General features: G+C 37.3%; 1 protein-coding gene across 2 annotated transcripts in view; it reads left to right on the forward strand.

Annotated features, from left to right (window-relative positions):
- The window catches only part of DTWD2 (DTW domain containing 2), a 150,433-nt gene extending 127,796 nt beyond the window's left edge, over window positions 1–22,637 (forward strand). For both annotated transcript variants that reach the window (XM_033181478.1, XM_033181479.1), the window contains 2 exons: window positions 14,121–14,249; window positions 22,135–22,637. In XM_033181478.1, the coding sequence (XP_033037369.1) occupies window positions 14,121–14,249; window positions 22,135–22,305 (300 nt within the window). In that variant the 3' untranslated portion in view covers window positions 22,306–22,637. The remainder of the gene's footprint in view (window positions 1–14,120; window positions 14,250–22,134) is intronic.
- The last annotated feature ends 13 nt before the right edge of the window (window positions 22,638–22,650 follow it).

Here is a 22,650-nt window from a genome sequence, read left to right on the forward strand (position 1 = left end):
AAGGGATATAGCCTTTTTTAACATATCTCTCTATTTTTATCAGATAAAACTTTGCCAAAAGTGCCACATCAGACTTCCTGTTATGTCTCATTGACCAAAATTGACTCCTATGAAGCCCCCTAAACTAATCACTGGGAAAGAATAATGGAGTAGTCACCGTTTGCTTGTACTTAACGATTCATTCCCCGAGGCTAGCCCCACCTTCTCTGAGTACTTTGTTAACTGAACATCTGAACAAATTGGAGGTTCTGGTGGCAAGGAAGGTGGGGTAGATTATTGTTAGGTAGAAAACCAACACTGTTTTACCAACTAAGAAATATAATAGTATCAATTGGTATTTTTGTCTAGTATTTTGTGTTTCTTCAAAGTAAATAATATATTAAGTGGATTCCCTGTTTTGAGGTGCACATTCAAGATCTTCACTTTGTTTATTTTTAAATCACACTAAAAGACCTGTATACAAAGACAATAAAGTAACCAGGGCTGCCTTGATGCCTTCTCGTTTATATCTGCCCCATTTCTAACATTCTTTTTGTTTTACCCTAGGAATAGATATCTAAAACTCCATGGATGTAAAAGGGTGCCTTCCTTTACTCGCTATGCTCCAGACACCCCAGCTTTCTAGCTGTTCTTGCACATGCCGCTATTGCTCAGCCCAGTAGTCCCCAACCTTTTTGGCACCTAGGGACTGGTTTCTTGGAAGACAGTTTCTCCACGAATGGGGCGATCGTTTTGGGATGAAACTGTCCTTCAGATCATCAGATCATCAGGCATCAGTTAGATCCTCATAAGGAAGGTGCAGCCTAGATCCCTCTCGTGCAATTCATAATAGGGTTGGCGCTTCTACGAGAATCTAGTGCTGTGGCGGATCTGACGGAAGGCAAAGCTTAGGCGGTAATGCCTGCTCACCCACCTGCTGCCACTCACATCCTGCGAGGCCACAGAATGGTACCAGTCCATGGCCTGGGGGCTGGGGACCCCTGACTTAGCCCCTTTACTGTTGTTACTCACGCTGCCTGGAACTTGCTTTCCCAGATCCCTGCAGTTTTAGCTCTTCAGCTCTGAGCTCAAGTGTTACCTCCCTGGACAGAGCCTTTCCCCTGATTACTCATTCTAAATGAGCCTCTCCAGTTACTTTCTATCAGCCCATTTTATTTTCTTTTTGGGACCTACCACTAAGTACTATTATTTATTTGTGTTTATGTTCATTTTTTGCTCTTTTGGCTATACTGACCAATGACACAGGGAACTTCTCCCCTGCTGTCTCTGTCTCATTCCAGTCTCTTTTCTAGGTACCAGGCACATAGTTGGTACTCAATAAATGTTTATTGAAAGAAAAAATACTGAGAAATAGTGAGTTTGAAATTATTCTTTTTTAAAAAAATCAGTTTAGTTAAAACCTATGTATTTGGGTTATCAGCCAAACTGAGGGTGAGATTGAGGATCTTATAGGGCAGCTATTGCAGTAGAAGGCTGTGCTACCTCTATAAGTAGGACAAATAAAGGTAATACCTTAATACCTTTGAGCAGGGCCAACATTTGCCTCAGGGAAAAGATTTTAAATTTCTGTGCCTGCTCTCAGCGCTGTTGAAATGGGTAGATGAAGCCCCAAGAGTGAAATTATTTTAGTTTGGAAATCTTTTAAGTGGGCTTTACCAAATGCTCACTCTAATCATAAAATTCAATCTCATGGTATCATTAGAACATCAAACTTTAGGCTAAGTAACTTCCAGGTGAACACACCAATAAAAACTGCATTGCACAATGTCTGCTTAAATGATTTAACTCTAATCCAGGTAACCACTGGGAGACATTTAGCAACAACCATCATTTTGTTTTTAGAACCTTCTATGTGAAGGAATTTTCAAACATTAATTAGTAATTAGAGAAAATTGTCCTTTAAAGCCCAGTTCTAGTGTAAAGCAATGAAGTCATGCATACAAATGAATTCTCATCCTGACTTCTGTTGAGAAGTGGAGGCAGTTTGCATTTAGCTTACCCCAAAGTGGATATGGATTTAAAGTCAAAAGACAAGAGATAAACCAGGAAAACATTTGCGACTTATATAATGCAATCATTTCTAAAAGTGAAAAGACCATTAATCTTGTAGAAGGATAGGCAGAAGATATTAATAGACAACTTAAATAAAAAAATAAGTTTAAATGGGCCCTTAGACATATGGCAACAAGGCTCAACCTCTGTCCTAATAAGAATATTGCATATTAAAATTACACTGAGATACCATTTCTGACCTATCAGGTGGTCAAAAATCCTAAACAGTATGCTCTGTTATGAACTTGTGGGGAAACTTGTGCTTTCATGTATTGTTTTAGGAATGGAAAATGTTACCACTCTATTGAGGGTAACTTTATAATATTTAATGAATATTTATATAAATTTTCCCTTTGACCCAGCAATTCCTAGGAAGATTAACACAAAGCTATTTTTTTCTTAAAATAGCAAATGACTAGAAAAACAACCCAAATATCAAAAAAGTGGACTGCTTGAATAAACTATGGTATAGCTACACAATCAAGTATTCTACTGTTATAAAAAGAAATATAAAAGAAATATGGAAAGGAATGATATTTAGATACTTTTAAGAGTAATTTAAATGGAAAGTGCAAGGTACAGAACAATGTTTATAGCATACATTTTGTGTAAGAAAGGAAAGAATGTTAATTTATATGTTATATATTCGTTTAAGATTATATTAATAAATGCAATCCATGTTGTAAACATACTATGCTTTTATATAATATATAATAAGTTATAGCAGCATAACTAATATATATTTATATATATTTTTATTTATTTTTTGAGACAGAGTCTCTCTCTGTAGTAATCCGGCTGGAATACAGTGGCATTATCATGGCTCACTGCAGCCTCAACTTCCTGGGCTCAAGCTATCCTCCCACCTCAGCTCCCCAAGTAGCTGGGACTGCAGGCGCATGCTACCACATATGGCTAATTTTTGTATTTCTTGTAGAGATAGGGATTTATCATGTTGCCCAGGCTGCTTTTGAACTCCTGGGCTCAAGTGATCCTCCTGTCACGGCCTCCCAAAGTGGTGAGAGTACAAGTGTGAGTCATGGTGTCTGGCTTATATTTTTATATACTAAGTATTTATTCATATTTTTATAAAAAAGTGGTAGATGGGCAAGCCAAAAATGTTACCTATGAGGCAGGAAAGCAATAAGTAGAGGGGACAGACCTTGAAGCCGAGCTTCCATAAGCTTATCTTATTACACAGTTTGACTATGCAGCTGTGTGAATATTTCATATGAATACATAATTACATAAAAATGACAGTCATTAAAAATAAAAGGAAACAAATGAACCTAATTATTGGTGCCGGGGCAAAGATGACATCAAAACTAATGATGTTATAGCAAAAGGCTGCAGGAGCCAATTGAAGGGATCCTAAGATGGGATAATTTGAGTATCTAAAATATTAATGTCTGAAATGGATCAAAACATTTCAAAAATGTATACTGTATGCAACATGTAAAACATATGCCATGAATTCATAATGATACTTTAAAAATAAGTGAAAGATCCAAATATTGATCTTCATTGACATTTATCAGGTTATTAACTAATTAATCTGAAAATAATGAATATGTGATTCTTTTCCTTTATTTATCCTGCCTTTTGTACAGAAACTGTATTTCAGGATTACCAGGTACTTGAAGAGGTTTTTTTTTTTTTTTTCTTCAAGAATTCCAGCTGGATACCGAGGAAATCTAGACTTAGAAAAATTATAGTCATGCAATCCTCCACTGAAATAATAGTTTTAGGAAGAGATTATCAATAGATGCTCAACCATTAGGTAAGTGAGTGGAAAACTTTATTATGGAGGAGTCAGAGTGTTGACAAACTGATGATGAATTTTAGCACCACTAAAGGTGGGATGACCAGACATTATGTGCCTCATAATGTGATACAATGGGAAATACTCAGCACATCACCTTTGAAATGTTCTTATTTGAAAGAAGGAATTGGATGATATAAAGGAGCCTTCAGAAATCTGACAGCTAACTGCAATGTGTGGACCTTGTTTGGATCATAGTTTGAAAATACCAGCTGTATTTGTTTTGAGACAGTTGAGAAATTTGTTTGATGATACTAGGGTATAATTGCTAACTCTCTTAGGTGTAATAAAAGTGTGGTAATGATTTTAAATAGTAATCACCTATGCTTGTATACAGAAGCTTATAGGAATAAAATAGCAAGAAGTTTGTAATTTGCTTTAATATAGTTTTATAAAAAGATGGCAAGGATCTAGGGGGTTACAACAGGCAGGACTGGCAAAATGTTGATAATTCTGGAATCTGCATAATACATACACAGGCCTTCATTATATTATTTTCCTTTTGGGTATGTTTGAAAAGTTCAGTAATACAAAATTTTTAAAAGTTGGTGAAGAACCTCTAACTCACATGATTTTCTAAAGCAGACACTGAGAAGACAATCACACTTTTCTCCTGAGAGAGTTCTCATCAGCTCAAACAGTTCTTGTGTTATTAAAGCACTGGTCTGTGTCAACATTAGAAGCTTGGGTGGGGGAGCTTTTATTGAAATTATATAGCTTATCTGAATGTAGGTATTCTTTTCTGAAACTCTTAAATTCCATTGAGTACCTTTTCTCTAAATCAACCCTCTTATTTTAAATGACAGAAAAAGATCTCATTTTGAAGTATTGCAAAGCTCTGCAGTCACTCTAAGGCAAGAAATCTTTATTTTGCCATGTGAAAGTATGAGTTAGATATACATTGCCACAATACTGTTGTGTGACAGATAACCACAAAATCTTAGTAGCATTATAACAATAAGCTTATTGCTCCCACACTGGGGTCAGTTGAGTGTCTTCTAGGCAGTTCTGCTAATCTTGGTTGGTTTACTGTTATAACTAGCACAGGCTGGTTAGGCCACTGGTATGATTCAACTCTGTTCTGCTTGCTTTTCATACATCTGTAAACTATCCCAGGCGTAGTCGCTTGATGATGGCAGATATGTAAGAGGAAGCAGCAAGTCCAGTTGCAGAACCACTTTTGAAGTGTTCAATCTGGAGCTACCTATTCTCTACTACAGATGGAAGACTTCGGTGTGCTCCACTCAGTACTATTTTGAATCATCAGATTTCCACTCGAGCTAGTGGGAACAGGCAGGTGACCAGCACTGTGTATCTGCTAGTTACCGTTTCCTTTTCTTTTAGGTGACTTTGGTGTTTAAGATCCTTAAACACAATATGAAAAGCAGTAACCATAAAGTAAAATATTTATAAATTATGTTTCATTAAAATCAATAACTTGTCATCAAAAGACACTAGACTAAAAATATAATTCACAGTGAGAAGATATTTGTAATTTTTAAAGACTCCTAAAAATTAAGAAGACAGCCCAATATTTGTAAAATGGGTAAAAGACTTAGACATTTCACAAAAAAAGGTATATGGCCAGTGAGCATAAGACAAGATTCTCAATCGCATTTGTCATTAGGAAACTGCTAAAAAAAAAAAAAAAAAAAAAGAACAACATATGGCCAAAGTAAAAATTTTCATTTTGTAAAATATATCAAGCCCGACACATATGAAGACTTATACACATATATTATATATGTATACATATGTACACAGAGTACACATATGTACACATACTTCATTAAAAAAATCACAAAAGCTTAACATACACATATACACACCTCCACACACATGACTAGGAAAGTTCACTCATCTAGTTAGTGGCAGAGTAGAGACTGCTATTAAGATCTCTTACAGTTTTCAAACTTTTTTTTAAATGGAAGTACATGTGTGCATCTACATTTCTTCATTTATAACATGAACAGTAAAAATCTAAGCTGCCAGGTGCGGTGGCTCACGCCTGTAATCCCAGCACTTTGGGAGGCCGAGGTGGGCGGATCACCTCAGGTCAGGCGTTCAAGACCTGGCCAACATGGTGAAACCCCATCTCTACTAAAAATACAAAAAAAAAATTAGCTGGGCGTTGTGTTGGGTGCCTGTAATCCCAGCTACTTGGGAGGCTGAGGCAGGAGAATCGCTTAAACCCAGCCGGCAGAGGTTGCAGTGAGCCAAGATCGTGCCATTGTACTCCAGCCTGGGCAGCAAGAGCAAAACTCCATCTCAAAATAATAACAATAATAATAATAATAATAATCATCATCATCATCATCTAAGCCTCATTGGAGTGAAGGTAAAGGATATAAAATAGCTTTATAAACTGATGAATAATGTAGTAAAGAAAAATACAAAATACCCGCAATGAGAAACCATTTTATACCTACTAGATTGGCAAACATTTTTAAAAGTCTGATAATACTAAATGTAGGAGATGACATGGAACAGATGGAACCCTTATTCAGAACTGGAGGGTGTATATAATATAATTTTAGAACACAGTTTGTCATTGTCTCATGATATTGCAAATGTGCTTACTCTAGTACTTAAATCAGTTCCACTCCTACGTGTGTACTCTAGTGACACTCCTGTAGTTCTAGACTAAGATGGATTCATTTTTATTACTTTGTTTATAATAGCAGATAACTTTAAATATCCCAAATATTTCAATGAATACATAAATTGTGGCAAATTCACAGAGAGGTATACCATAAGATAGAAATAAACTGAATATATTGCAGCTATAGGAATAATATGGATGAATACCTGAGATAACAGTGTTAAAAAGACAAGTCATAGAAGAATACATAACCTTTTTATAAAGTTCAAAAATAGGCAAAATTGGGGCCGGGCGCGGTGGCTCAAGCCTGTAATCCCAGCACTTTGGGAGGCCGAGGCGGGCGGATCACGAGGTCAGGAGGTCTAGACCATCCTGGCTAACACGGTGAAACCCCGTCTCTACTAAAATTACAAAAAATTAGCCGGGCGAGGTGGCGGCGCCTATAGTCTCAGCTACTCAGGAGGCTGAGGCAGGAGAATGGCAGGAACCCGGGAGGCGGAGCTTGCAGTGAGCTGAGATCCGGCCACTGCACTCCAGCCTGGGCAACAGAGCGAGACTCCGTCTCAAAAAAAAAAAAAAAAAAAAAAAAGTAGGCAAAATTGAACAGTGTCTTATTTAGGATACCAGAAAGTAAGAGAATTATTAAAAATTTAGAGTAGTGGCTATTTCAGAAAAGGTGGGGTTTATTAGGAGAACTTTTACTGTTTTATTATGGACATTCATAAGTGAACTTGGATGGATCTTGATTCTCTTTCTCTGGAGTATACTGGGAGGAGCATACTGACAGTGTCAGTCATTTTGGATATATTCCATTTCTTAAATGGTTATTAGAGGATTCAAGGATGTCAGTTTTAGTCTTATACTTCATAGCTCAACTATTACCTATTCTATTTTATAAATATTAACAATTTTGTAATCATAGTTTGAAAATTAAGGTGTTGGAAAAGTAAATACCTTGAAGTAAATAGTCATTTTCTCTGGCTGGTGACACTACAGGGCACTTCACGTTTTATATTATGCATTTCTAAATCTTGTAGGTCTTTAAATTAACATGCATTTTTTATATTTAGAAAAGATAATTATAGAAAGTAAAATAACAAATGCAAAATTTTTACAATATGTTTCTAACAAGAGTGGTAACCTTGAGTTATATGCTATCCTATTAAACTGTCATGTCAGTCTTAATGCTAAAGATATTCTTGCCAATCACCAGGCCTAATATTTACTCCCATTGCAGACTTTCAGATGAACATCTTTTTCTTTCATCAGTATTTTAATAAGTCTAAATTTAGGTTAGTGTTTTCTTTATTGGTATAATATACTTATGTATCTATTTATATGCAGTATTATTAAACAATTGCCTGCATTCAACAGGAATGGGCTAAATAAAGAAAAAAAATAAATAAAAATTAAAAAAGTCCCATATCACTTGCTTTAAGTAAAAGTTAATTTTAAAGGCTGTGTGATAAATATCCATTGCCTGCAAGACACTGCCTGTGCAAGACACGTTTTTTTTTTAGAATTTCTTTTAGAACCTATAACTAAGTGTAAATGTATAATTATAAGAGGTTGAACTTAGTGTAAATATGTAATATGTGGTAAAAACTTTAAGTGTTTCTTCTTATAATTACATATTTATACTTAGTTATAGGTCAAAAAATTATTATTTATTTATATTTTTTAAGACAGAGTTTTGCTCTGTCATCTAGACTGGAGTGCGGTGGCACAGTCATGGCTCGCTGGAGCCTCAACCTCCCAGGCGCAGGTGATCCTCTTGCCACAGACTCCCAAGTAACTGGGACTACAGGCACATGCCACCACGCTTGGCTAACCATGGCTAACACCTGGGCACTGGCTTGTTGCCCAGGCTAGTCTCAAACTCTTCCCACCTTGGCCTCCTGTTGCTGAGATTACAGGTGTGAGCCACTGTGCCCAGTCAACATTTTAATTTTAAAGGAACAAAAATATAAATTATATGGTTTTTAAATCCATATTTCTATGATTAATTTAAAATCTTTAAAAAAGTGTAACTTTATATAGAATGTGAAATATTTTAGAAACATATGAATGATGTAATTGATAAAGAAACACTAGTTTCCCATAGTATCAAGTTTATGCCTATTTCTTGAGTTGACTACCTTGAAGATTATGGTATATCTCCATTTTTATGGGAGAATAAATAAATCTCCATTTTGATGTTTTTTTGTGTGTTTGCTTTTGTGTTTATGTGATTAGACAAATATAATGGTTGTAGAAAAGGTCTTTTTAACGTCTACTTTTCTTTATGACTATATAATTTAAAAAATTGCATATTCTCTTTAGAATATTTTCTAAATGAGCACTCTAAAATGTCACTTTAGGCATAATGTTTGGAAAACATAATGTATTTATATTCTTGATGTAGATTTCAATAACATGCTAAGTTTTGCTCTGGTTGAATTTTCCCTGTATCCTCAGAGAAATTAATGACAATATTTTGACATAAGATTTTCAGATTTTGCATTATTAAAATCAGAGTTGCATAGAATAAAAGAAAGCAATCCTTTTACTAGTCCTAGGAAAGGATTAGATAAGCATGGCATATTTTATAAATTAAACACAGTTCTTATTTGGATCAAAAGTCTAAGCAGTTTTTATAGATTTCTCGGGTTAAATGGAAATGTATTCCATTTTTCATAATGTGAAAAAATGTCTAAATTTGTAATTCTTGTAATATTTGTATGCTGTAAGTGAGCTACCTCCACTTTATAAACTTACCAAAGTTCCTCCAGAGATACAAATTATGACTAATAATACTTGTTAACCAATTTAAAATTTTCCAGCTAAAAGTTAATAATTGATTAAAGTAGTTGTTTATCAACTTTGTAAGCTGGAATTCAGACACAAATCCTTAACCTTTTTAAATACTGCCTTTCTCCACTCCTTATCCCTACATCTTCTTCCCCAGTAAAGTCACAAAACCCCCTAAATTTAAGTATTAGAATTTTTTAACTTTGTAGATTCAGAGGGTACATGTGCAGGTTTGTTACAAGGGTATATTGCCTGACATTTAGGTTTGGGGTCACCTAGGTAGTGAGCATAGTACCCAATACATAGTTGTTGAATCCTTGCCCTCCTCCCTGCTGTGTCTGTGGTTCCTATCTTTATGTCTGTGTGTACACAGTGTTTAGCTGTCACTTACAAGAGAGAACATGCAGTATTTGATTTTCATTTTCTGTGTTAATTTGCTTAGGATAATGGCCTCCAGCTGCATCCACGTTGCTGCAAAGGACATGATTTCATTCTTTTTATGGCTGTGTAGTATTCCATAATGCAAATGTACCACATTTTCTTTATCCAGTCCACCAATATGGGCACCTAGGTTGATTCCATGTCTTTGCTATTATGAATAGGGCTGCAATGAACATATGAGTGCATGTATCTTTTTGGTAGAATGATTTCTTTTCCTTTGTGTATATAGCCAGTAATGGGATTTCTGGGTTGAATGGTGGTTCTATTTTCATTCCTTTGAGAAATCTCTAAACTAATTTCTACAGTGGCTGAACTAATTTACATTCCCACCAACAGTGTATAAGCATCTCCTTTTCTCTTCAGCCCTGCCAACATCTGTTATTTTTTGACTTAAAAAAATAATTTCAAACTTGTGTTTTAGATCGGGGGTACATGTACAGGTTTGTTGCACAGGTATATTCTGTGATGCTGAGGTTTAGGGTATGAATGATACTGTCACCCAGGTAGTGAGCATAATACCTGATAGTTTTTTAGCACTTGCCCCACTCCCTCTCTCCTCTCTCTAGTAGTCTCCAGTGTCTGTGTTCCTGTGTTTATACCCATGTGTACCCAGTACTTAACTCTCACTTACAGATGAGAACATGTGGTTTGGTTTTCTGTTCCTGCATTAATTCACATAGGATAATGGCCTCCAGCTGCATCCATGTTGCTGCAAAGGCATGATTTCATTTTTTTTAATGATGAATGCATAGTGTTCCACGGTGTATATGTACCACGTTTTCTTTACTGAATCCATCATGGTTGATTCTGTGCCTTTGCTGTTGTGAATAGTGTTGCAGTCAATCTACGAGTACCTGTGTCATTATGGTAGAACAATTTATATTCCTTTAGAGATATATATATCCAATAATGGAATTTCTGGGTCAATTGATAGTTCAGTTTTAATTTCTTGGAGAAATACCACAACACTTTCCACAGTGGCTGAATTAATTTACATTCCCACAAGCAGTGTATAAACATTCCCTTTTCTCCATAACCTCTTGCCAGCATCTGCTATTTTTGACCTTTTAATAATAGCCCTTCTGACTTGTGTGAGATGGTATCTCATTGTGGTTTTTTTTTTTTTTTCTTTTCTTTTCTTTTCTTTTTTTTGAGACAGGGTCTCACTCTGTTGCCCACGTTGGAGTGCAGTGGCACAATCTTGGCTCACTGCAGTCTCTGCCTCTCGGGTTCAAGCGATTCTCCACAGATGGGTACCACCATGCCCAGTTAATTTTTGTATTTTTAGTAGAGATTGGGTTTCACCATGTTGGCCAGGCTGTTCTTCAACTCCCAGCCTCAGGTGATCCACCCACCTCAGCCTCTGAAAGTGCTGGAATTATAGGCCTGAGCCACTGCATCCAGCCTCATTGTGGTTTTGATTTGCATTTCTCTAATGATTAATGATACTGAGCATCTTTTCATCTGCTTGTTGGCCACATGTATGTCCTCTTTTGAAAAATGTATTTTCACATCCTTTGACCACATTTTAATGGGGTTCTTTGTTTTTTGCTTGAAATTTGTTTAAGCCCCTTGTAGATTCTGGATATTTGTTTGGATGCATAGTTTGCAAATAATTTCACCCATTCTGTAGGTTTTCGGATTGCTGTGTTGATAGTTTCTTTTTCTGTGCAGAAGCTTTTTAGTTTAATTAGATTCCACTTGCCAACTCTCGCTTTTGTAGCAGTTGCTTTTGAGGACTTAGTAATAAACTCTTTGCCAAAGTTGATACCCAGAGGGTATTTCCTAGGTTTTCTTCTAGGATTTCTGTAGTCCTTGGCCTTACATTTAAGTCTAATCCATTTTGAATTAATTTTTTTTTTGATGTGGCATCTGGCTCTGTGACCCAGTCTGGAGGGCAGTGGTGCCATCTTGACTCACTGCAACCTCTGCCTCCAGAGTTCAAGTGATTCTCCTGCCCTAGGCTCCCAAGTAGCTGGGATTATAGGTGCATGCCACCACGCCTGGCAATTTTTTTTTTCTGTGTATTTTTAGTAGAGACAGGGTTTCACCATATGGGCCAGGCTGGTCTCAAACTCCTGGCCTCAAGAGATCTGCCAGCCTTGGCTTCCCAAAGTGCTAGGATTATAGGTGTGAGCCATCCCACCTGGCCATCTTGAATTAATTTTTGTGTATGGTGATATGTAGCGGTCCAGTTTCATTATTCTGCATATGGCAATCCAGTTATCCCAGCACCATTTATTGAATAGGGAGTTCTTTCCTCATTATTTGTGTATTTATTTTATTTTATTTTATTTTTTTATTATTATATTTTAAGTTCTGGGATACATGTACAGAACTTGCAAGTTTGTTACATAGGAATACACGTGCCATGGTGGTTTGCTCAACCCATCATCTACATTAGGTATTTCTCCTAATGCTATCCCTCTCCTAGCCCCCACACCCCTCAACAGGCCCCGGTGTGTGATGTTCCCCTCCCTGTGTTCATGTGTTCTCATTGTACAACTCCCACTTACAACTGAGAACATGCGGTGTTTGGTTTTCTGTTCCTGTGTTAGTTTGCTGAGAATGATGGTTTCCAGCTTCATCCATGTCCCTGCAAAGGACATGAACTCATCCTTTTTATAGCTGCATAGTATTCCAGGGTGTATATGTGCCACATTTTCTTTATCCAGTCTGTCATTGATAGGCATTTGGGTTGGTTTCAAGTCTTTGCTATTGTGAATAATGCTGCAATAAACATATGTGTGCATGCATCTTTATAGTAGAATGATTTATAATCCTTTGGGTATGTACCCAGTATTGGGATTGCTGGGTCAAATGGTGTTTCTGGTTCTAGATCCTTGAGGAATTGCCACACTGTCTTCCACAATGGTTGAACTAATTTGCAGTCCCACCAACAGTGTAAAAGTGTTCCTATTTCTCCACATCCTCTCCAGTATATGTTGTTTCCTGACTTTTTTTTTTTTTTTTTTTTGAGACGGAGTCTCGCTCTGCCGCCCAGGCTGGAGTGCAGTGGCCGGGTCTCAGCTCACTACAAGCTCCGCCTCCTGGGTTTACGCCATTCTCCTGCCTCAGCCTCCCAAGCAGCTGGGACTACAGGCGCCTGCCACGTCGCCCGGCTAGTTTTTTGTAATTTTTAGTAGAGACGGGGTTTCACCATGTTAGCCAGGATGGTCTCGATCTCCTGACCTCATGATCCGCCCGTCTCGGCCTCCCAAAGTGCTGGGATTACAGGCTTGAGCCACCGCGCCCGGCCTGTTTCCTGACTTTTTAATGATCACCATTCTAACTGGTGTGAGATGGTATCTCATTGTGGTTTTGATTTGTATTTCTCTAATGACCAGTGATGATGAGATTTTTTTCATGTTTGTTGGCCACATAAATGTACTTTTGAGAAGTGTCTGTTCATAGCCTTTGCCCACTTTTTGATGGGATTGTTTGCTTTTTTCTTGTAAATTTGTTTAAGTTCCTTGTAAATTCTGGATATTAGCCCTTTGTCAGATGGATAGATTGCAAAAATTTTCTCTTATTTTGTAGGTTGCCTGTTTACTCATGATAGTTTCATTTGCTGTGCAGAAGTTCTTTAGTTTAATTAGATCCCATTTGTCAATTTTGGCTTTTGTTGCCATTGCTTTGGTGTTTTAGTCATAAAGTCTTTGCCCATGCCTGTGTCCTGAATGATATTGCCTGGGTTTTCTTCTAGGGTTTTTATGGTTTTAGGTTTTATGCTTAAGTCTTTAATCCATTTTGAGTTAATTTTTGTAAGGTGTAAGAAAGGCGTCCAGTTTCAATTTTCTGCATATGGCTAGCCAGTTTCCCAACACCATTTATTAAATAGGTTTTGCTTGTTTGTGTCGGGTTTGTCAAAGATCAGATGCTTGTAGATGTGTGGCGTTATTTCTAAGGCCTCTGTTCTGTTTCATTGGTTTATATATCTGTTTTAATACTAGTACCTGCTCTTTTGGTTACTGTAGCCTTGTAGCCTTTTTGATTTTAGCTGTAGCCTTTTTGATTTTAGCTACTCTACTGAGTGTGAAATGTTACCCCATTGTGGTTTTAATTTACGTTAGATTATGTTGAACACTTTTTAATGTACCTATCTGCTATTCTTATAACTTCTTTTGTGAAGTGTATATTCACTCTTTACTGCAAGGGGATTATTAGTCTTTTTACCCTGGATTTGTAGGAGTTTGTATATATTGTGGATATGTCTTCTTCTGTATAGCTATCTTCTTGCTTCTACTGTTTAACAGTAATAACAAAAGGATGTTATACATAAAAGATATTGATACATTTAATACTTCTAAGCTGCTGGCAGTTTTGGAAGGAAAGCAATTAGTATTTAAAACACAGACTTTATAACTTTAAATTTAAAACAAAAATTACATTCTATTTTGTGTTTGATTTCAGGTGCAGTTAAAAACTAGCATTTCTAGTCAGTATGTAATTCGGATGCAACCGACTAATAGATGTCTTTCTACACTGGAGTGTGCAGCTGTTGCTCTTTCCATCTTGGAGAAGAATAATTACATACAAGAGGTACGTCTTTGGAAGGTTATAGTTTTTGGAAGTGGGAGTTTTCTTGGATTTTACATAGAAGATTTAGACATGCTTGTTAAATTTGTAACTCATGTGACAAGTAGAATCTTCTGTTTTAGAAATTTATGTACTTTTATAACCTTCTTTCCCCTCTGGTGTTTTTCTGTGTTAGTTTAGTATTCCAGATTGCATTGTTTAAATATTCATACTAAGCTGTGCAAACATAATTTGTAATATGCTAAATTACAGTCAAGTAGCACAACATTAAATAGTTTTTTGGCTAGGTTTTTCTTTCAGTGTTTTCTCTTCTCTTTTTGGTGTTTTGTGTTCTCTTGTGCTCAGCCTTTTCTTCTTTTTAGTTAAAAGAACATTCTATAGCAACATTTTAATTTTTGCATCGGTGCCGTTATTTGAGGAGGTATACTAACTTTCTGTTTCTCATATTAACTTTGCTTAGAATGTAAAAAAGACATTTTTCTTGAAATAAAAAGCCTAGAAAATATGAAAACATTATAACCTGCAATTATTTTAATTTCTATGAAAGCATGATGATTTCATATAAAATTAATAATCATCTGCAAAGAATAATGTTTCAGTGTGCTTACTAACATCTCAGTCTCTTGGAACATATAAGAAACTTAGCATTTGTAGCAAAAGAAAAAATAGCGAAATAAATCCTAAATTGTTATGGTTTTTTAATTATTGAAAAGTTTTGATAAATACAACTCAATAAGAAGGTCAGAGGATAATAAGCACAAATAAATGGGATTTATAACTCCGCCTTCAAAACACTGCATAAACACATGGATGCACACACGCACGCACACACACACGTGAGGTGCTCTTTCTTGCCTTCTTTCTTTCTCATTATCCATTATGGTTACAGTTATGAGTATGCCTTAAACACCAAGGAAATTTCAATAACAGATGAACGCTCAGTTCAGAGTAAATGTATTAGCTACCAAGATATTAATCCTAAAGAGAACAAAAAGATATCAAAAGCAAGGAGTGTTAAAGAATATTAGAAGCAGGCATGGCCAGGCGCAGTGGCTTATGCCTGTAATCCCAGCACTTTGGGAGGCCGAGGCAGGTGGATCATGAGGTCAACAGATCGAGACCATCCTGGCTAACATGGTGAAACCCCGTCTCTACTAAAAATACAAAAAATTAGCCAGGCGTGGTGGTGGGTGCCTGTAGCCCCAGCTACTTGGGAGGCTGAGGCAGGAGAATGGTGTGAACCCAGGAGGCAGAGCTTGCAGTGAGCCGAGATTGCACTACTGCACTCCAGCCTGGGCAACAGAGCAAGACTCTGTCTCAAAAAAAAAAAAAAAAAAGAATGTTATAAGCAGGCATTGAATTACTTTTTTCCTCTCCTCTACCTTAAACTGTGGAAAATGTCAGAGCTGGAGACTTTTTTTTTCTTTTGAAAGAAGTAGGCTTGGCCGGGTGCGGTGGCTCAAGCCTGTAATCCCAGCACTTTGGGAGGCCGAGACGGGTGGATCACGAGGTCAGGAGATCGAGACCCTCCTGGCGAACACGGTGAAACCCCGTCTCTACTAAAAATACAAAAAAAAAAAAAAACTAGCCGGGCGAGGTGGCGGCGCCTGTAGTCCCAGCTACTCGGGAGGCTGAGGCAGGAGAATGGCGTGAACCCGGGAGGCGGAGCTTGCAGTGAGCTGAGATCCGGCCACTGCACTCCAGACCGGGCGACAGAGCAAGACTCCGTCTCAAAAAAAAAAAAAAAAAAAGAAGTAGGCTTTTCGTGTGTGTGTGTGTGTGTGTGTGTGTGTGTGTGTCTGTTTGAGTCTTAGACTTTGTTTTGGGTCTAGGCAATTTCACTCTCTCTGTCTTTGAAAAAAAATTCATGAAGGACCATAGATTCTTACTTTAAATGAGCAGGGAGTGTTCTCAGACACTTTTCCATCTCCTCTAACCATGTCACCTACTCCCATGTCCCTAGCCATGAACATAGTACTTTATATACCCCATACGTATCTTTCTGTTTTGTTTATTTACCATCATCTCTGTATATCCTTTTTTTTTTTTTTTGAGACGGAGTCTCGCTCTGTCGCCCAGGCTGGAGTGCAGTGGCGCGATCTCGGCTCACTGCAAGCTCCGCCTCCCGGGTTCACGCCATTCTCCTGCCTCAGCCTCCCGGGTAGCTGGGACTACAGGCATCGCCACCTCGCCCGGCTATTTTTTTTGTAGTTTTTAGTAGAGACGGAGTTTCACCGTGTTAGCCAAGATGGTCTCGATCTCCTGACCTCGTGATCCGCCCGCCTCGGCCTCCCAAAGTGCTGGGATTACAGGCTTGAGCCACCGCGCCCGGCCCTCTCTGTATATTCTTAAGCAAACATATATACATACACGCTCTTCACAGGTGTCTTAATAGAGTTATGTAACCCAGTGCTATTGTTTCAACTTGCTTTCTCTGCAGTCTCTGCATTTTCTTTTTTGTTAATGTAAAACTCTAGGATCAGACAACATCAGACCAAACAAGGACCCATTGAAAGTTCAAATTTTGAGGGAAGAATATATTCCTTAGCTATAGATTTAAAGCTTACTTTTCTCTCCTTTTGGGTTCTGGAAAGAATTCTCTATGGGCTTATGTCTCTTATTTCCACAATTGGAAGTGGATCTTTACTACAATCCTAAATATAACCTTTAATGTTAGTAATGGTGCTGGTTATGGTAATAGCAGTTGTAGAATAATAGGGTTGCAGTTAAGGAAAGGGTTTGTACTACTACTACTACTACTAATTCTCCTAGTGCTCCCTTCTCTCCAGTTTTATAATATTTTGATGGTAATTAATGTACCATCTACTTGTACAAAAACATAAATTTAAAAATTAATGTACTATTTTATTAGGAACCCTATTAGCTAAAAATGTTTTGGGCTTTATTTTACAAATGTTCTAGACTCTACAAAGTATTAGAATGAATTCTTTCAAAGTTAACTGATAAGGAAGTTTTTGAAAAAATGGTATAACATTGTATATTTAGGACAACTTTCTTCATGTTGTTTTAGGGCCTCTTCTTCATCAGCATTTTTTCATTCTTTCATTAATTCTGTTGTTTTATATAACCCAAGGCATTTGTTGATGACATAAAGCCACAGGCTGACTTGAATCTTGCTAGATTGTGCCTTGTGATATGATATCTTAAAAAAACAAAACCAAGAAAAGAATCCTTATTGTGACAACTTGAGACTTGCAAAATACATTCTGAGTGTAATATGTAACAAAAGGCAAAGTTTAAGACAATGGAATGGTGACAGGACCCATTATCTCTTCAGCTTTTGTTATTGTTGTCTATAGATAAAATTAAACATAAAGTCCCAAAGTAATAGTGAGGTATTAGACCCCTCATTCTGCTTGCTTTGGTTGCCAGGAGTAATTGTACTGCAGTGGCCAGGAGTAGAGAAAGGATGTTTGACAGTCAGACCTGTGATTTGGGAGCTACTGATAACATGGTGGGAGCATGAACAGAAGAAATACATAATGAAACAGCTCAAGTTACTTATCATTACAGATGGCAAAAATTGCCTCCAGCCACAGTTTATAGTAAAAGCTGTTTTCTTAGTAGGGGAATCCCACATCCAGCCTTTTCAAAGCTAGTTACAAGAAAAAAATTAGCATCTAGTTACGATAATAAATTAGCATCTTTGTGAAATGCAGTATCAGTCTGCTCTGAACGTAGGGGTTTTCTTTCCCTCCTGGGGAGGAAAGTGATGACACACACTTTTCCCCAATAATGTTTTATCAGGGGCATTCTAATAAAACCTTAAGATGGTGGGGGAGAATAGTACATTTTCTTTTTCGTTTTCCTCTTCTCTTTGCTTCCATTTGCTTTTCTTTTCTGTTTCTTTTTTCTTTTTCTTTTCCAACAGAGTCTTGCTCTGTCACCCAGGCTGGAGTGCAGTGGCATGATCTTGATTCACCGCACCTTCTGCCTCCTGGGTTTAAGCGATCTTCCCACCTTAGCCTCCCAAGTAGCTGGGACTACAGGTGCATGCCACCATGCCCAGCTAATTTTTGTATTTTTTATAGAGATGGGAGAGGCGAGGGGAGTCTCATGTTGCCCAGATTGGTCTTGCACTCCTAGGGGATTTAAGTGATCCACCTGCCTTGGCCGGCCAAAATGTTGGAATTCCAGGCCTGAGCTACTCTGCCCACCAGAGAAGAGTCAATTTTCACTTGGCTTTATTCTATAGAGGTAGGGCTCTTCAAAATAAAGGATTTGTCCCAGAATAGCTTTGTTAGTCTGTTGTCTCATCCTCACTCTATTCTAGAGCAGTTTTTCAAGCACCTGAAAGTATGGCTACAGGAAAGTAGCATGATGTGGACTTTGAAGTAGTTTTGAATTACAACTTATTATCATCACTTTTTGCAAGTGGGCAGACCACATAATTTCTTTGTACTTGTGTTCATATCTGTAATATACAAATAGTTACCTCATAGTATTTCAAGAACTGAGGTAATAATGAGTAATTGCCACAGTTGTCAGCACAGGCACTCAAAAAGAGTTAATCCTTTTGCCCTTCTTTTCCTCTCTAATTTTTGCCTGTAGATTGGCAAAAGAAAGTCTGAACTAAAAGGTGGTGGCTTTCATTAGCTACTGCAGTATTTACAGGACTTTTCATACCTTGGAAGCCTTTAGCTTAGGGATCTTTTTTATTACAGAACCTTCTCTACTTATGAAGTTTTATCATAGGAATTTTTAAAGATAGATGTGGCAGAACCTCTTCTACAGCCTGAATGTTTTGACTGTACCCAATACCAGTGGTTGGAAGTAATGGTTCCTTGAAAACTGTCACTTTTCACATGCAGCAAAAAGGATTTACTAGGATAGGCTACAACTTTAAAACTCTAAAGTTGAAATCGCGTAAGATGACAAAAGTTTATGCATGTCTCATGCTGTTTGTCCAGTGGGATTACCCTGAGGACCTCTGCTCATTGCAGTCACCCAGGCATCCATCCTGATGGAGGGACTGTCTAGATAATTCATCCCACTTTCATCAAGGAAGGGGCAAGGAAGGTGGTGAATCCTATACCACTTTTAATGCTTCTGCCCTAAGGTGACACATATTAGTTGTACTCACATTTCATTAACCAAAGCAAGTGATATGGCTGTGCCTAACTTTAAAAAGGGATAGAAAATGCCAATCTGCTTATGTCTCAAGAAGGAGGTCTGGGCTGTTTGTGAACAGCTGTAGGGAGTACCAACAGAGATGGAGTGGGGATCTGATTCAGATCTGCCTGTTTCCAAAATTCATTCTCTTCATTACCTCAGTAAATTGATAGAATCTTATCTTCAGGATGTAAAAGTTGGAATCTATTGACCATAAGAATATGAGTTTTCTTCTCTATACAAGAATCTAATAAATGTAATAAAATATCAATAGAATCTTCAGTTGTCTTGGTCTGTGTGTAGTCCTAGGTATGTTTCCTAGGTACGATGTTTCAGAATCCGATCAGTCCACTGTGCTGACTCTGTAAAGTATGTAAAGTCATATATTGTTATTTTAGCATTCCTTCTCTTGTTTTCCGCTTTAAAATAAATTATGAGAACATGCCTAAGGAGTTTTCTACAATAATATTGTGCAGAGCCTTTCCAAGATGTTTACCTTTTTTCTTTCTTTCTCTTTCTCCATCCCTCCTTTCTTCCCTCCCTCCCTTTTTTATTCCCTTTCCCTTTTCTTTTCCTTCTTTTTATTTCTTTTCTTTGGTTTCTCATTCTGGACTGGGTGCAGTGGCTGACACCTGTAATCCCAGCACTTTGGGAGGCTGAGGCAGGCAGATCAGGAGGTCAGGAGTTCGAGACCAGCCTGGCTAATATGTTGAAACCCTGTCTCTACTAAAAATACAAAAATTAGCTGGGTATGGTAGCGCATGCCTGTAGTCCCAGCTACTTGGGAGGCTGAGGCGGAAGAATCACTTGAATCCAGGAGGCAGAGGTTGCAGTGAGCTGAGATCATGCCACTGCACTCCAGCCTGGGTGACAGCGCGAGACTCCATCTCAAAAAAAAGAAGAGGAAAGTTTCTTATTCTGCCACCGAGGCTGGAGTGCAGTGGCATGATCATGGTCCACTGCCGCCTTGACCTCCTGCCTCAGCCTCCCAAGTAGCTGGGACCACAGGTGCATACCACCATGTCTGGCTATTTTTTTCTTTCTTTCTTTCTTTTTTTCTTTTCTTTTTTTTATAGAAACAGGGTCTTGCCATGTTGCCTAGGCTGGTCTCAAACTCCTGGGCTCAAGCAATCCTCCTGCATCAGCCTCCCAAAATGCTGGGATTACAGATGTGAGGGTGTATATTACAGTAAGGAATTGTATTTGCCTGCATGTAAGAGAGCCCTTACTGCAGTGGTTAATTCACGTGGGGTTTTCTTTTTCTCCTGTAAATCAGAAATGCTGAGGTGGACAGTCCTGACTGGGAATGCAGCTTGAAAAAGACTTCAGGGACAAGTTTTCTTTTCTTTTGTCTATCATCTTATGTATTTGGCTTTAATCTTCATGTTTCTTGTCTAGGAGTCATATGATGCTTGTCCTACCTTCAATCATTTTCTAGGCAGGAAAAAAGGACAAAAACCTATGCCTGCTAAGTTTGTCCCCTTTAAAGAGTATCTCTAGGAGCCCCATCCCAGGACTTCTAGTTACATCTTCTTGGATAGATTGGGTCATTAGTCAATGTAATATTAGTAGCTGGACACATTGCTACCTTGAATATAATTTCAATTATTTCAGTAAGGGAGAAAATGAATACGAAGAAGCAACTACTAGTGACTATCACAATTTTTAAGAGTTCATTGTAAATTAAAGCTAATTAGCCCCTTTTCTATCACTTCTGTTGTGCATCAGCCTCCCAGAATGCTGGGATTACAGATGTGAGTGTATATTATAGTTAGAAATGATATTTGGCCACGTGTAAGAGAACCCTTACTGCAGTTGTTAATTCACATGGGGTTTTCTTTGTGGGTTAATAAGTTTTCATGTAGACATTGTGAATTTTTTTGTAGTTAAATCTATCAATCTATCAGTTTTTTCTTTGTTTCTTTTGTGATCCTGTAACAATCTGTTCAATTGTTTTTGCTATCTTTTTGAAAACATCTACATCAGGGGTCTCAGGCCCAAGGAAGGAATCTCACCCAAAATATGTTTAAAACACTTGCATAGTGTTGTTATTTTTTTAATTTTTGAATTTGAATAATTTTAGGTAGAGCACATACTCCAGTTGTATTACAACCACCACTATTCTCAGCTGGCTTATAAAGATCCACCCAGTTTACTTGTTTCTGTTACATGGCTGGCCTATAGGTATTTGAATTGAGACAGGTTCAGATATTGTTAGAATGATTTCAAATGCACCAAAACCTGGGTATCTAACTTGTATGTGGTCCATGGCACTAATGTGAGAGAAATAGCAAGCTGTTTACCCATTGCTAGCATCATCTAATTGTTATCAGGTGTCAGTAAGCTTGCATTAATTCGTCATAGAAACTGAATTGACTGTTTGATGTACTTATCTTTGTATTTAAATGTCTCATTTAGTCTGCTTGTTACAGATTCAATTATAATGGCAACAATTTTTCCTGGTGTTTGAATAAGTTAATGTATAAAACTAATATCAGACTTTATTACCTATGTGGAAAATCAGTATTTGTATCTTTTTACTAAAATTCCTTAGTGTGATATTAAGGTATGAATTTTAAAGATATTATTCATCTAGAAATAATTACATATTTATCAGAGTGCCTACTGTTTCTCATAGTTAAAAGCCAATCATAATAAAAGAAACATAATGACTCCTATTTCTCAATGAAAAATGTAGATAGAATATCATGATTTGTCATAGACACTTTTTTAGTGTCTTTTTTTTTCTTAACAGACTTTGCTTCGCCCTCTTCAAGCTTTATGCTCTTTTCAACTTCAGCATGGTGCCCAAATTCGCCTCAGCAAGGAACACCTTCTGAAAAATGGATTATATCCTAAACCAATGCCAAAGAACAAACGCAAACTCAGGAAAATGGAATTGTTAATGAATAGTGTTAAAATTTAGTACAGTTATTCTTTTGGTGCTAGCTTACCTGTCTTCATCTAACAATACCAAGTTAAGTTTTCATATAGTTTAGGTCTGTAGGTTTTTGACTTGCTAAAGAAGAATGAGAATTGCATACTAATCTTACCCAGAAGAAGGAAGTAAACCAAATATTCATAAAAACAAATAAACAAAAATTCACTGGCTCACTGAAAAGCAGGATTTCATGTTGTACTTGTTTTTAAAAATGTGCCTCTAATACATGTTTTCAAACCCAAAATTAAAATGTGATTCGTTGTTGAGATGGGTTAGAAATTCTTAATTGTAAGATAGAAGGAAATTGTTGTAGTGGATTGGAACGGTGTT

Source organism: Trachypithecus francoisi, unplaced genomic scaffold (assembly GCF_009764315.1).
Source record: "Trachypithecus francoisi isolate TF-2019V2 unplaced genomic scaffold, Tfra_2.0 Lachesis_group2, whole genome shotgun sequence".
In the NCBI taxonomy this organism is placed as follows: Eukaryota; Metazoa; Chordata; class Mammalia; order Primates; family Cercopithecidae; genus Trachypithecus; species Trachypithecus francoisi.